This window comes from Pseudophryne corroboree, chromosome 1 (genome assembly GCF_028390025.1).
Source record: "Pseudophryne corroboree isolate aPseCor3 chromosome 1, aPseCor3.hap2, whole genome shotgun sequence".
In the NCBI taxonomy this organism is placed as follows: domain Eukaryota; kingdom Metazoa; phylum Chordata; class Amphibia; order Anura; family Myobatrachidae; genus Pseudophryne; species Pseudophryne corroboree.
The window spans coordinates 611,506,049-611,522,382 of NC_086444.1; the positions used below are offsets into that span (position 1 = coordinate 611,506,049).

The window sequence follows — 16,334 nt, forward strand, 5'->3', positions numbered from 1 at the left end:
TAGTCCACTAGTACATTATAATTACTCACATAATTACAGTCTAAAATACAGGCTTAGAGTACTATATTTATCTCCATATAAGAAATGCAAAAAAAAAAAAAGAAGGAACAACTTATTTGTATAACTATTTTATATAACATGCTCTGTACAATATAAGCATCTTTTAAGTAGAAGAAGTTATTCTCTGGCTCTCTACTTGGGGCACAAAAAGTGTATTGTAGTGTTTTTTTTATATCTTGAATAAGGAAGATAGACATTGGGTAATGATGGTGGTAAAAGAGATTGGTGGAGGGTTGAGTAGAAATGTAACGTAATTAAAGAGGAGTTTGGAAGCCTTGAGTGGAGAGGAGAGATTGGAAGTATATTGACCAGTGTTTAGGGCATTTCAGTATAAATGGTATATAGAAGTATATTTGGTGAAGTCAGAAGATGTAATGCAACTTTTGCAAATGGTCTGCTTTATAGGAGACATTTTGAATAGAGTGTACAGAGGTGTACTTACACACCTAGCCTCAATACGCAATGAGGCATGAGACGCCTGGTACGAATGAGCCACCAGGCCCCGTGTAACTCTGCTAGTGCCAGATGTCAATTCCGCCCTAAAATGCATTTTAGGCATTGTGTGGCGAGACTGCTGATTAATTTGCTATATCATGCACTTGTATATATGTGTGCAACGGAGTGTGTATACAAAGCACAGTGGAACGTGGCAGGAAAAAAGCCGCAGCTGCCACACCGTAGAACTTCATACACTGATTCAGACTCAGTTGCACACAGATGTACAAGTGTCGCATATCATATTAATCAGTGCAGTCTTGTGAAGCAGTTTTGTCACATCACATTGTGATTATGATGTACATTTGAGCGAAAAAAAGACATATTTGGTACGCTGAGAAGGGATGTTTGGCGCGACTGTAGCAATAGTTATGAGGACACATATATTATTATTATTATTATTATTATTATTATCCTTTATTTATATGGCGCCACAAGGGTTCCGCAGCGCCCAATTACAGAGTACATAAACAAATAATCAAACAAGAAAACAGAAACTTACAGTTGAAGACAATATAGGACAAGTACAGGGTAAATAAACATAGTTACATCAGCAGATGACACTGGAATAAGTATCAGGTGGCAGAAGACTGTGGATTTGGTGCAGTTGAAGATTATTAAAGTAAGAAAGGATAAGCACGAGGGAAGAGGGCCCTGCTCGTGAGAGCTTACATTCTAAAGGGGAGGGGTAGACAGGCAGGGGTGTGACAGATGGGGTACATAGAGAGCATGGAACAGAGGGTTAGGATGAGATTTGGCTGGGTTTGGTGAAGAAGTGGGTCTTGAGAGCCCGTTTGAAGTTTTGTAGAGAGGTGGACAGTCTGAGGGGGAGAGGTAGGGAATTCCAGAGAAGTGTCTGTCGTTTCTCACCAATGCCTGAATGCTCATTACTGGTTGGACAGCAACAGTGAGTTGACACTTAAAAACAAACATGTTGTGGGTGCGTAGCCAGAGCTGCAACCTCTTCTGAGTTATGTGTGTGATCAGTTTGCTTCTTCTGCACCGAGCGTGGGGTAGGTGTAATTGCCATTACTAATGATGATCACTGCTCCCTTGATTGGAGGGCTTTGGTGCGATCACATACATATGTACAACTCAGAATACAGGCGGTTAGTCACATAGGACTTAAAAACCTGTAGGCGGTCCAGAATTGCAAACGCATTAAGTATTACTCAGAATAAGACCCAGAATGTGCACTCTGTAGGTAAATCTATCACTAGTTGCCAGAAATAAAACATTGTTTACATGTTTGTGTGTAGATTACATTACAATTAAGTAGTGAAGAAAGCGAAGCCTATGAAAGGGGAGTAGAGTAGTGAGGGGCTAGTATGGATAAAAAGGGGGTGTGATCCTTAATATAGTACCATAGAGTGAAAGTAAGAAAGTCCAATTGTTAAACACACTGAGAGTTTATAGATATTTCAGCAAAGAAGGGACCAATTAAAATAAACTAAGGATCTGCATTGTACACAGCAGTGACATGGTAAATGTGGTGTCTGGATATTCAGCCATAATTTCTCTTACGTCCTAGAGGATGCTGGGGACTCCGTAAGGACCATGGGGATAGACGGGCTCCGCAGGAGACATGGGCACTTTAAGAAAGACTTTAGGTATGGTTGTGCACTGGCTCCTCCCTCTATTCCCCTCCTCCAGACCTCAGTTTACTACTGTGTCCAGAGGAGACTGGGTGCATTACAGGGAGCTCTCCTGAGTTTCCTGTCAGAAAGTATTTTGTTAGGTTTTTTATTTTCAGGGAGCCAGCTGGCAACAGACTCCCTGCATCGAGGGACTGAGGGGAGAGAAGCAGACCTACTTCTGTGAGTTTCAAGGCTCTGCTTCTAAGGCTACTGGACACCATTAGCTCCAGAGGGATCGGTACGCAAGTCTCACCCTCGCCGTCCGTCCCAGAGCCGCGCCGCCGTCCTCCTCACAGAGCCGGAAGATAGAAGCCGGATGAGTATGAGAAGAAAAGAAGACTTCAAAGGTGGCAGAAGACTTCATGATCTTCACTGAGGTAACGCACAGCGGTGAAGCTGTGCGCCATTGCTCCCATACATCTCACACACGGCAGTCACTGTAAGGGTGCAGGGCGGGCGCCCTGGGCAGGATATAAACCTTTTTCTGTGAATCTTGGCTTAAAGAGATGTATAGCGCTGAGTCCTTTACGGCCCAATTCACGGTGGAGCGTGCACATAGGATACCATCTCGGCTGCTACCTCTTGGTGCCCCTCCTCGCACCTTCATCGCCATATTCCTGCATTATAAGGATCGTGACTCGGTTCTCCGCCTGGGTCGTACGAAGGGCCCGTTGGTCCGTAATGGAGTCAGGGTGTCGGCCTTCCCGGACTTTGCCGCAGACGTCCAGAAGGACCGAGCCCAGTTTATGCCTATTAAACGACGTCTGCGGGACCTCAACCTCTCATACTCCATGCTGTTTCCCTCTCGGCTCCGTGTTGTGGTGGATGGGGAGACCAAGTTTTTTAATTCTCCTAGAGAGGCGGCCCAATGGCTGGACAGATTTGCGCCGGGTGCTCATCAGCTGGCTCCGGACTGACTCCCTGCGTTGAAGATGCTGGGATCTTGACTACCGGAGGGGACGACCATAGTTCGGGGAGCCCCCCCCCCCCCCCCCTTTGCATTGGTGGCTCAAGACTTTTCATGTTCAAGTAGTACTGGTTAAAGAGGTTTAGCTGAGAATCTAGGCCTACTTAGCATTTGGTAGTTGGGGTTGGTTGTTTGGGATATAAGTATGCCGGTGTTCGGGGTGGTGTACGGGGAGGGGAAGGATGGTTGGGGAGCTACTAGTTGCGGCTCCTCTTGCTGTTTTCGGTTTTCTTTCTTTAGTTTGTTATTTTTCATATCTATGTATTTTCTGAAGCAAGGATGTTTAATATACCAGATGCTATGGCTTACAACGCAGGGCTTGTATAGGATATATGTTGCTGTTGCTAATAGTGCTGATTCTCAGATATATTTTGGGAGATGTCTATCCGTGTGGCACATAGAGTTTACCTGGGGTCATGATTAACCTGAAATTTCTGGCATGGAATGTCCGAGGTTTGAATAACAAAATCAAACGCTCTTTGGTTCTAAATATGATTAGGAAATATGACCCGGATATTGCATGCCTCAGCGAGGCCCACTTAGAGGGAAATAGGTTGTTATCTTTACGACGGGCCTGGGTGGGATGGGCTTACCATGCCTCTCATTCCTCCTTCTCCAGGGGTGTCTCGGTTCTGATTAAAAAATCGGTGCAATTTGAGTTAATATCGATCAAAACTGACCCGTATGGAAGATTTGTATTCCTGGAATGCAAACTGAGTTCCCAGCCCTATTACATTTTAGCGGTGTATGTCCCCCCTCCTTTTTTATATGCTGTGTTGAAGCAAGCTGCCTCTTTTATTGCTCCCTCTCCTGCCACCCCGGTGATATGTCTAGGCGATTTTAATAATATACTAGATTTATCTTTGGATAGATGGCATTCCCCGAATGGTGGTGGGTAGTGGTTCTACCAAGTTTGCTGATTTCTTGGATAGTTTGCAGTGGGTAGATGTGTGGAGGCTTCGTCACCCTGCGGCCCGTCAGTTCTCCTGTTTCTCCAGCACATATGGCTCCTTTTCCAGAATTGACCTGATACTGGTGTCCCCCGCCCTCGTCCCTGTGATCATTGACGTCCACTACGAGGCCCGAGGGGTCTCTGACCACTCCCCTCTGTTGATGACTCTTGCTGTGGAAAGTCAGAGGGGGCACTCTTATTGGAAGCTGCACCCTTCTTGGCTGACTCAGCTGGGTGACTGCAGTGACCTGGAGACTCAGTGGGGGGGTTACTTTAACGACAATACAGGGTCTGCCCTGGGGACGATGGTTTGGGATTCATTTAAGGCGTTTTTGAGGGGTTCATATATTGGACGCATAGCAGCTCATAAAATATCCTCTAGGGAGAGGGAACAGGCCCTTGAAAGTGACGCCAGGGATCTGGAGTCCCAATATTTGTTGGATGGTACCCCCACGACAAAGGCACGCTGGCTGGTGGCTCAGTCGGCTTGGTTGGCCCACCTGTCTGATAAAAACTCACGGTCCCTCCTCTTTAGGGCTACTAATATTTATATGCAGGCTGATAGGACGGGTTGCCTCCTGGCCCGTCTCATACATCATGATCGTCCTGGGACTACGATCACCCAAATGTCCGACAGTGATGGCTCCTTTGTTGACACCACGCCGGACATTGCGCAGTTATTCCGATCTTATTACTCTGAGGTTTATAGCTCACAGTTGACATGCTCTACTCTAGATCTCTCATATTACCTGGGGGGTATTCCGCTGCCTGCACTCTCCTCTGAGGCCCGTGAGGTACTGGAGGCGCCTCTGACGCTCGCGGAGGTGACTGCGGCTATTGGTGTGTCCCCTAATGGCAAGGCTCCGGGGTGTGACGGAATTCCCTCCGAAGTATACAAAACTCATATTGATTTTTTCAGGCCCAGGCTCCATGCCTTATACTTAGATATATTTGCCAATAACGAACTTCCCCCCTCTATGTCAGAGGCAGTTATAATAGTGAATCCAAAGCCCGGTAGGGACCCTAGGTCTCCAGACTCCTATAGGCCGATATCTCTGATTCCCACCGATGCTAAGATCCTGGCAAAGATATTGGCAGTACGGCTTAACACAGTGATCACCTCCCTCATTCACCCGGACCAGACTGGCTTCATGCCAGGGAAGTCCACGTCTATTAACCTACGTAGACTATATACCATTTTACAACTCCCACATGACTCCCCTTCTGACTCAGCTGTGGTCTCGCTGGACGCGGCCAAGGCCTTTGACAGCATTGAATGGGCTTATTTATGGGAGGTGATGGCTTGTATGGGCTTTGGGCCCAACTTTATCAGATGGACTAAATTACCGTATCAACATCCGAGTGCCAGGATCTTGGTGAATGGCTATGTATCCCCCTCCTTTCAATTGTCCCGTGGTACTAGGCAGGGCTGCCCCCTATCCCCCACACTGTTTGCCTTGGCCATCGAGCCCTTGGCCTGTTTGGTAAGATCGCACCCAGATATTATGGGAATCTGTACGGGCTCACGTGAGGATAGAATAGCTCTCTACGCCGACGACATGTTGTTGTTTTTGCAAGATTACACCAATGCCCATTCTGCTGCGTGTGATTGAGAGCTTTGGTGCTCATTCGGGTCTTCGAATCAACTGGTCTAAATCATACATTATGCCAGTCATAGGCCCCCCTCCTACTGTTCCCAAAATCTCCCTGCCATTATGTTGGACAATACAATTTAAATACCTCGGAATCCAAATAACGAACGACCCTTCTGATTTTATCCCTCTGAACCTGGACCCGACCATGCAGCGGGTCATGTGCAAATCCAAAACTTGGTGTAGGCTTCCACTGACGGTGTCTGGCAGGGTTAATCTCATTAAAATGATCATACTGCCCAAACTTTTATATATTATTCTCCAGTCCCCTGTATATATCTATCCATTATTCTTTAGGAAATTGAATAGCGTTTTATCCTCACTGATATGGGCTAACAAACGACCTAGGATACAGTTAAATACCCTCACCAGGCAGCGCTCTGATGGCGGCCTGGCTATGCCTAATTTTCAGATATATTACTACGCTGCTCAGCTGACTCATATTAGTGTATGGGTGCAGGATTCTGGCGCTGATTCTTTACATTGTGAGTTTATTCGCTGCTATTTTCCTCACCTCTCTCCTATGCAGGTGCTGCTGAGTGGGAGCATAGCTCGGTTTCTTCCCCCTATTATTTTCCAGGCCTTAAAGATATGGCGGGCCCTGAGAGACCTCTTGGGGTACGACGACCTGGACCCAGATACCCCCCTTTGGTACTCTGACTGGCTTCCTGAATTGCATGCGCTTGAGGGACGGGAGGTATGGGCCCCTAGATCTGTGGTTTCTATTTCCCAACTTTACCTAGATAGTGTACTCAAATCCTTTCAGCTACTGAAAGATGAGTTTGATTTACCCAACTCCTACTTTTTCAGATACCTTCAACTTCGTCATGCCCTCCAGTCCCAATTTGCTGAGTCCCCCCCACGAATCCTCCCATTTCCCATCAAGACCTTTGTGGATACATTGGGTCGAGCTAAGATGGTCTCCCTTGCGTATGGATATCTTCTTACCAAACTCCATACGGACCCTCTGACACGTCTCCGTGGAAAATGGGAGGAGGATATAGGTCTAATAACTGAGGAGGACTGGGCCCTTGCTCTGGAATATCCTGCTACAGTTACCAAGTCTCTCAGGTATCAACAAATTCAATTCTTCATTCTACATAGAACATATATGACTCCAGCTAGGCTGGCCACTTTTGGGACTGGCGGATCTAGCCTCTGCCCTAAGTGCGGGGTGGAGATGGGAACATTTTGGCATCTAGTGTGGGACTGCCCGAGGCTGCGGGTGTTCTGGTCGGGGGTCAGGTCGATTCTGGAGAGTACGGGAGTGACTGGCGGACTGCTTACCCCACAATTCTGTATTTTGGGGATGGGATGCTCTACTTCTCTGTCTACTCCGGTGGGTCTATATGCTCGCAATGTATGTGCCTTGGCTAAGGTTTGCATTGCAAGGCTCTGGATGGCCCCTAGTGGCCCTTTAGTTTCTGCGCTCAAGACCCTAGTTAACGATACAATATTCAAGGAAAGATATATATATATATATATATATATATACAAAACAGATACTCTCCCTTTTGCGCTATTAAACAGAAAGTGAGAAAGGATTGGGTTAAGGCTGCCAAATTCCACTAAGTCCCTTGTTAGGAGGGACTAAAAAGATACAAATATGTGCCAATAGAGGAATGGGCGCACTTGGGTTGTTTTTCCACCCAATATTCAACGGGGGAAAACAGCAGTCTCCCTAAGATATTTACTCCTAATTTGTGAGCATAAAACCACATTTAACATGTTCCATGTAAAATTTATTACAACATAAAAGCAATGATACAAAACGGTATAGTATCTCTTCTTGCAGATAACACCATATAGTACAGAGGACCAGTTGAAATAACTTTGATAGATTCCTCCTTCTCCTTTGACAATTCGGAGATTTGATGTTTATGAACAAATAACCCGACGCGTTTCGTCTTACTCTAAGACTTCATCGGGGGTATGTCTTATGATTCAGGGATTTGGATAACAAGTTCAAATACACAGGTCTACCACAATTTCATATGCGTGTGTACACTGGTTGTGACTTGAAGCTATTGTAGCTGCTGGCAAGGTTTTCTTTCTTGGTTAGTTTAAGGGCGAAAATCAAAAAGGTTAATGGGGATTTATATATTAGTTGCAGATCTTGCAGGTCCAAATGGTCCGAACAATTGTATGTCTTTGCTCATTTCCTCATGGACACAGCCTGATACTCCACTGCTGTAAACTTATCTCATAAATGAGGATCTGATTTGTTTGATATATGTGATATGCCGTTGATGTGCAATTTCTGTAACTTAATCTCCATTCTATTGAATAAAAATTACTTTATTAAAAAAAAAAAAAAAACTCTTTTTGTCAAAAATAGACATATATACAGTTGGGCACTGTATATATAATGAGCCCCCGCCAGTTTCAGTATATTTGAGCGGGACAGAAGCCCGCCGCCGAGGGGGCGGGGCTTCTCAGCACTCACCAGCGCCATTTTCTCCACAGCACAGCGCTGAGAGGAAGCTCCCCGGACTCTCCCCTGCTTAACCACGGTGAAAGAGGGTTTTGAAGAAGGGGGGGAGCACATAATTTGGCACATTTATACATGTACAAACAGCGCTACTGGGTAAACATATATTTATATCGTTTTTTTTCCTGGGTCATATAGCGCTGGGTGTGTGCTGGCATACTCTCTCTCTGTCTCTCCAAAGGGCCTTGTGGGGGAACTGTCTTCAGATAAGAGGATTCCCTGAGTGTGTGGTGTGTCGGTACGCGTGTGTCGACATGTCTGAGGTAGAAGGCTTTCAGGGGGAGGAGGAGGAGAGAATGAGTGTGGTGTCTCCGTCGACAACGCCGACACCTGACTGGATGGATATGTGGAAGGTTTTAAGTGCTAATGTAAATTTATTGCACAAAAGATTAGACAAAGCTGAAGCTAGGGAACAGCCAGGGAGTCAACCCATGTCTGTCCCTATGTCGCAGGGACCTTCGGGGTCTCAAAAGCGCCCACTATCCCAAATTGTAGACACAGATACCGACACGGATTCTGACTCCAGTGTCGACTACGATGATGCAAAATTACAGCCAAAAGTGGCTAACTGTATTCGATATATGATCATTGCAATAAAAGATGTTTTGCATATCACAGAGGAACCACCTGTCCCTGACACGAGGGTACACATGTATAAGGGGAAGAAACCTGAGGTAACCTTTCCCCCCTCACATGAGTTGAATGAATTATGTAAAAAGCTTGGGAATCTCCAGACAAAAAACTGCAGATTCCCAAAAGGATTCTTATGGCGTATCCTTTCCCGCTAACGGACAGGATACGGTGGGAATCCTCCCCTAAGGTGGATAAGACATTAACACGCTTATCCAAATAGGTAGCGCTGCCATCCCAAGATACGGCTACCCTCAGGGACCCTGCTGACCGCAAGCAGGTGGTTATCTTGAAGTCCATTTACACACATTCTGGTATCTTACTCAGACCGGCGATTGCGTCGGCCTGGGTTTGTAGCGCGGTAGCAGCATGGACAGATACCTTATCAGTGGATATTGAGACCCTAGATAAGGATACCATTTTATTGACCCTGGGGCATATAAAAGATGCGGTCTTATATATGAGATATGCTCAAAGAGACATTAGTCTACTGGGTTCTAGAATCAACGCGATGTCCATTTCTGCTAGACGAGTCCTATGGACCCGGCAATGGACAGGTGATGCCGACTCAAAGAGGCATATGGAGGTTTTACCTTACAAGGGTGAGGAATTGTTTGGGGAAGGTCTCTCGGACCTGGTCTCCACAGCTACAGCTGGTAAATCAAATTTTCTACCTTATATTCCCTCACAGCCTAAGAAAGCGCCACATTATCAAATGCAGTCCTTTCGATCACAAAGAAACAAGAAAGTACGAGGTGCGTCCTTTCTTGCCAGAGGTAAGGGCAGAGGAAAAAAGCTGCACAACACAGCCAGTTCCCAGGAACAGAAGTCCTCCCCGGCCTCTACAAAATCCACCGCATGACGCTGGGGCTCCGCTACAGGAGTCCGCCCCAGTGGGGGCACGTCTTCGAGTTTTCAGCCACATCTGGGTTCACTCACAGGTGGATCCCTGGGCAATAGAAATTGTTTCCCAGGGTTACAAGCTGGAATTCGAAGAGGTGCCTCCTCGCCGGTTTTTCAGATCGGCCCTACCAGCTTCTCCCCTGGAAAGGGAGATAGTGTTAAATGCAATTCACAAATTGTATCTTCAACAGGTGGTGGTCAAGGTTCCCCTGCTTCAACAAGGGAGGGGATATTACTCAACCCTATTTGTGGTCCCGAAACCGGACGGTTCGGTCAGACCCATTTTAAGTTTAAAATCCCTGAACCTATACTTGAAGAGCTTCAAGTTCAAGATGGAATCGCTCAGAGCGGTCATCGCCAGCCTGGAAGGGGGGGATTTTATGGTATCTCTGGACATAAAGGATGCATACCTTCATGTTCCCATTTATCCACCTCATCAGGCGTACCTGAGATTTGCGGTACAGGATTGTCATTACCAATTTCAGACGTTGCCGTTTGGGCTTTCCACGGCCCCGAGGATTTTCACCAAGGTAATGGCGGAAATGATGGTGCTCCTGCGCAAGCAAGGTGTCACAATTATCCTGTACTTGGACGATTTCCTCATAAAAGCGAGATCAAGAGAGCAGTTACTGAACAGTGTGTCACTTTCACTGAAGGTGTTACAGCAACATGGCTGGATTCTCAATATCCCGAAGTCGCAGTTGGTTCCTACGACTCGTCTGACTTTCTTGGGCTTGATTCTGAATACAGACCAGAAAAAGGATATCTTCCGATAGAAAAAGCTCAGAAACTCATGACTCTGGTCAGGAACTTATTGAAGCCAAAACAGGTGTCAGTGCACCACTGCACTCGAGTCCTGGGAAAGATGGTGGCATCATACAAAGCCATTCCCTTCGGCAGGTTCCATACGAGGACTTTCCAATGGGACCTATTGGACAAGTGGTCCGGGTCACATCTACAAATGCATCGGTTGATCACCCTGTCCCCCAGAGCCAGGGTATCTCTCCTGTGGTGGCTTCAGAGTGCTCACCTTCTAGAGGGACGCAGGTTCAGCATGCAGGACTGGATCCTGGTGACCACGGACGCAAGCCTCCGAGGTTGGGGAGCAGTCACGCAGGGAAGAAACTTCCAAGGTCTTTGGCCAAGTCTAGAGACTTGTCTTCATATCAACATCCTGGAACTGAGGGCCATATACAACGCCCTACGTAAAGCGGAGACCTTACTGCGCGACCGACCAGTTCTGATCCAGTCAGACAGCATCACCGCAGTGGCTCATGTAAACCGCCAGGGCGGCACAAGGAGCAGAGTGGCAATGGCGGAAGCCACCAGGATTCTTCGCTGGGCGGAAAATCATGTAAGAGCACTGTCAGCAGTGTTCATTCCGGGAGTGGACAACTGGGAAGCAGACTTCCTCAGCAGACACGACCTGCATCCAGGAGAGTGGGGACTTCATCAGGAAGTCTTCGCACAGATTGCAAGTCAGTGGGGACTGCTCCAGATAGACATGATGGCATCCCGCCTCAACAAAAAGCTGCAGAGGTATTGCGCCAGATCAAAAGACCCTCAGGCGGTAGCTGTAGACGCCCTAGTGACACCGTGGGTGTTCCAGTCGGTCTATGTGTTTCCTTCTCTTCCTCTCATCCCAAAGGTGTTGAGAATAATAAGGAAAAGAGGAGTACAGACAATTCTCATTGTTCCAGATTGGCCACGTAGGACCTGGTATACGCATCTACTGGAAATGCTCACAGAAGATCCATGGCCTCTTCTTCTACGACAGGAGCTGTTGCAACAGGGGCCCTGTCTGTTCCATGACTTACCGCGACTGCGTTTGACGGCATGGCGGTTGAACGCTGGATCCTAGCGGAAAAGGGCATTCCGGATGAGGTCATTCCTACTCTAATAAAGACTAGGAAGGACGTGACAGCTAAACATTATCACCGTATATGGCGAAAATATGTTGCTTGGTGTGAGGCCAGGAATGCTCCTCCGGAAGAATTCCATCTGGGCCGTTTCCTTCACTTCCTACAAACTGGAGTGAATTTGGGCCTAAAATTAGGCTCCATTAAGGTTCAGATTTCGGCCTTATCCATTTTCTTTCAAAAGGAATTGGCTTCTCTCCCAGAAGTACAGACTTTTGTAAAGGGAGTGCTGCATATTCAGCCTCCTTTTGTACCTCCGGTGGCACCTTGGGACCTTAACATGGTGTTGAGTTTCCTTAAGTCACACTGGTTTGAACCACTGAAAACGGTGGAGTTGAAATATCTCACTTGGAAAGTGGTCATGTTGTTAGCCTTGGCTTCGGCTAGGCGAGTATCGGAATTGGCGGCTTTGTCTCATAAAAGTCCCTATCTAGTTTTCCATATGGATAGAGTGGAATTGCGGACCCGCCCTCAATTCTTGCCTAAGGTGGTGTCATCTTTTCATATGAACCAACCTATTGTGGTACCTGTGGCTACGCGCGACTTGGAGGATTCCGAGTCCCTTGATGTAGTCAGGGCTTTGAAAATTTACGTGGCCAGAACGGCTAGAGTCAGGAAAACAGAATCACTGTTTGTCCTATATGCGGCCAACAAGGTTGGCGCCCCTGCTTCAAAGCATACTATTGCTCGCTGGATCTGTAACACGATTCAGCAGGCTCATTCCATGGCTGGATTGCCGTTACCAAAATCGGTCAAGGCCCATTCCACAAGGAAGGTGGGCTCTTCTTGGGCGGCTGCCTGAGGGGTCTCGGCACTACAGCTGTGCCGAGCTGCTACTTGGTCGTGTTCAAACACCTTTGCAAAGTTCTACAAGTTTGATACCCTGGCTGAGGAGGACCTCCTGTTTGCTCAATCGGTGCTGCAGAGTCATCCGCACTCTCCCGCCCGTTTGGGAGCTTTGGTATTATCCCCATGGTCCTTACGGAGTCCCCAGCATCCTCTAGGACGTAAGAGGAAATAAGATTTTAAACCTACCGGTAAATCTTTTTCTCGTAGTCCGTAGAGGATGCTGGGCGCCCGTCCCAAGTGCGGACTACTTCTGCGAGACTTGTATATAGTTTTGCTTACATAAGGGTTATGTTATAGTTTTCATCGGTCTTGGACTGATGTTATGTTGTTTTCATACTGTTAACTGGTTAGTATATCACAAGTTATACGGTGTGATTGGTGTGGCTGGTATGAATCTTGCCCTTGGATTAACATAATCCTTTCCTCGTACTGTCCGTCTCCTCTGGGCACAGTTTCTCTAACTGAGGTCTGGAGGAGTCGCATAGAGGGAGGAGCCAGTGCACACCTATACCTAAAGTCTTTCTTAAAGTGCCCATGTCTCCTGCGGAGCCCGTCTATCCCCATGGTCCTTACAGAGTCCCCAGCATCCTCTACGGACTACGAGAAAAAGATTTACCGGTAGGTTTAAAATCTTATTATCTGTATTGAAAATCCATATTATTTAAGATTTATGATTGATTGTATTTCCTTAAATGGTTTCATTTTAAAGAATTCAGGGAATTTTCCTGCCTTGGCCCTGCGCTGTATGATAAATATTTTTTGCTTTTTGTTTTGAAACAATGTGTAACATGATGGCATTGTGCAGAGCCATAAATCACTGGAGCACCTTTATATCATCAAGGTCAAAACTGCAGCAGAAATAGAAACTCATTGAAATGCTTGTTTATTCACATAACTAAGCAAGGTCCATAAGTTCCTTAAGTCTGTACAAGACAACCTTGGAGAATAGGCAAGGACTTGTATTTATCTTGAAGATAATTAAAGACTGAGATACTGCATAAGGAATTTCAGAGTTCTGTCAAAAAATATTTGCCTTGAGAGTTTTACCCTCCCCTTCCCTTCTTTTCCCTCTTCTCAATTTCCCCCTTTCCAAAAATATTTTTCCACTTATGTTCTCTCTTTTGCCTAGTACGAGATGGAGTTAATTTGTTCTGTATGATTTTTCCGAGGGATGTTCAATGTGTACTTTATGTTCTATTTCCTAGGAGATATTGTTGCTCTCTCCATCTGTATTGTTATTTATTTGGTTATAAGTAAAGAATACATTAAACAAATATTTATATGAAACAGATTGGTCCTTTCACTTATTCGATTAAAAGTATGTTGATGCCTTACTTTGCTTGTGAGACTTTACCAAGCTATGCTACCTTTTATACTAAAACTATTGTAAGTAATTGATGAGGCCTGAGCTATGGCAGGGACTTCTGTAAATGTATCAGTGCATTTAATATAAAGATAATTTAGTAAGTAAAAATAGTTCCTAATGACTTTGTGTGAGTTTAGAGACATAGGGCTGTAACACACTGGCCGGTTTCTCCCGGATGGCAAAAAGCCGGACAAACTTTGTCCGTCTTTTTGCCATCCGGGAGAAACCGGCAGAGTCTGTCACACAGGACGGCTTTGAGCCGTGTGTGATGCTGTGCGCATGCGCAGCATTAGACACGGCTTGGGAAAAAACCGTTGTGTGTGAAAGCTCCCCTTCACACACACGGTTTACTGGCTGCAAAGACGGCCAGGCGTCCGCCCGGCAGCCGGACCTTCCAGTGGTGAGACCCGGCTGCAACCCGGCAGCCGGGCCGGGGCCGTGCAGTGTGTAAGGACACTAGTCCTCACACTGTTCATTACAATGCCGGCACGGGAAAAAGCCGTCCAGCTTTTTCCCGGCCGGCAAAAGCCGGGTAGTATGTTTTAGCCCATAGGGGGATATCCAATTAGCATCTGTATTTTACTGGGGTTAATTGTCCTGCCGGGTGGGATAGCCTATTAGCCCAGATAAGCCGATGCGAGCAGCGGCTTATCAGGGCTCCTGATTCTGCACCGGGTGCTGGCTCCTGACGGCTCCCGGTGCATCGCTGACCTGTGGCTCCCCGGTCACATGACCGCCGCCGGGGAAGAGGGGGCTGCGGCGCTGCTCCGGCTTCCCTGCCGGGAGTCTCGGCACAGAGTGACGGCTCTCGGGTCGCGGCAGCCTCAGTGCAAACCCAGCCTGCTGCTGCTGCAGCGGCATGAGACACTGCAGGTCGCCATGGCTTCTCAGGGATTTTGTGTAGCCTGCCTCAAGCGAAAACGGGGCTGTTTCTCACGAAAACACAAAGGTTTCACTGAACATGGTTGTTTTCGGGAGAAAGGGCATTTTTTTACCTTAGGATAGCCTGTAAAAAAAAAAATATCATTATTTTGCACCCAATGTTTTACCAGGGCAAATTGGATATCCCCCCAGGTTCTATCTTGTACAGTACTAGTCATATTCAGATTTCCACTCATACAGCCTGACACTGTAGTCCCTGCAGGCTTTTCAGCAAATTATTACAAGGCACGTTCTATGTATTCTTAAAGGCTGTGTAGACCAACTAACCTTTTTTTTTTCTTCTTTTGTCTAGGCTACATCATCTCCTTATGGTAAGCTGTTTCTTTGCAATTTAATTAATATTTGATTTCTTGAAAAACTTTCAGATTTGAATACAATGAAAAGGACCATAAACACAATGGTGCTTGTGGTGTTGCAGTGCTCCTAGATTACAGCCAGCTTGTAGGTTATACAGAGCGCCCGACTGCAGCAATTAATAGTTCTGGCAAAAGGGCCCCATACACTAGAACGATAATGCCTGATTTCATCCAAATTCGGCCCGATATATCGGGTGAAATCGGGCAGTTTGGAGGTGTATCCAATCCGATGCGCATTCCCATGGGGTTGGATCGGCTCCCCTAGATCGTTAGTGCTGCACTCGTGATATGTCGGTTCCCGCAGGCATGGCTGGGATCGCATAAGATTTATCGCATGCAAAATGTACCAAATCGTATGGAATCATATGGAACCAGTCCCGGGAAGCTCCCGGGAGAGTTCAAGGGAAATCGCCTCGACTTCAGCCTCAGACATATCGTTGTAGTGTATGGGGTGCTTAAGACTAAGCAATCTGGTAGCTTTCACGTAGCTAAGATATATACACCCTGTATATACTCACCAGATTTAGGTGTAGTAGAATCCTGAAAGATGATTTCTGCAGCGGGGTACACTGGAGTTCCACAGGGAATAACATTGGGGTGTAGAATTGGATCTTGATCCGAGGCACCAACAGGCTAAAAGCTTTGACTGTTTCCAAGATGCACAGCACCGCCTCCTCTATAACCCCACCTCCGTGCACAGGAGCTCAGTTTTAAATTTGTGCCTGCAGTTAGCAGGCTGACAACAGGGAGGGCTGCGCTAAGCAGCCCTGAAAAGAGCTTTCAAATGAAGAAAGAAGACTTCAGAGCCGCAGCATAGGCACTTAAAAGTGGTATGTGTCATTCTGACACATCATGCTGCGGCTCCCTCACCTCCCAGCGGCGCTGTACACTCCCGCGCCCTGGTTGCCGGGTAACTACAGCGGAGGCTCCGGTTCCCTCATCAGGGGGCACACACATCACCGCTGCTCTTCAGGATCGCGTGGCCGCTGAAAGGAGGAGGTAAGGGGGTCCCCCACGCTGGAGTGGACACTGTGGCCGTGCAGGGACCCCACTAGACCACCAATGGCACAGGTCGGATTTGTACAGTAATCCGTTTCTTTAAGGCCCGCAGTACC

The 16,334-nt window shown here is 46.9% G+C and overlaps 1 protein-coding gene across 1 annotated transcript in view; it reads left to right on the top strand.

Moving 5' to 3' along the window:
• USE1 (unconventional SNARE in the ER 1) overlaps positions 1–16,334 on the top strand; it is a 250,328-nt gene that overhangs the window by 198,051 nt on the left and 35,943 nt on the right. Inside the window, exon 5 of the mRNA XM_063914391.1 lies at positions 15,156–15,174. Within this exon, the coding sequence (XP_063770461.1) occupies positions 15,156–15,174 (19 nt within the window). The remainder of the gene's footprint in view (positions 1–15,155; positions 15,175–16,334) is intronic.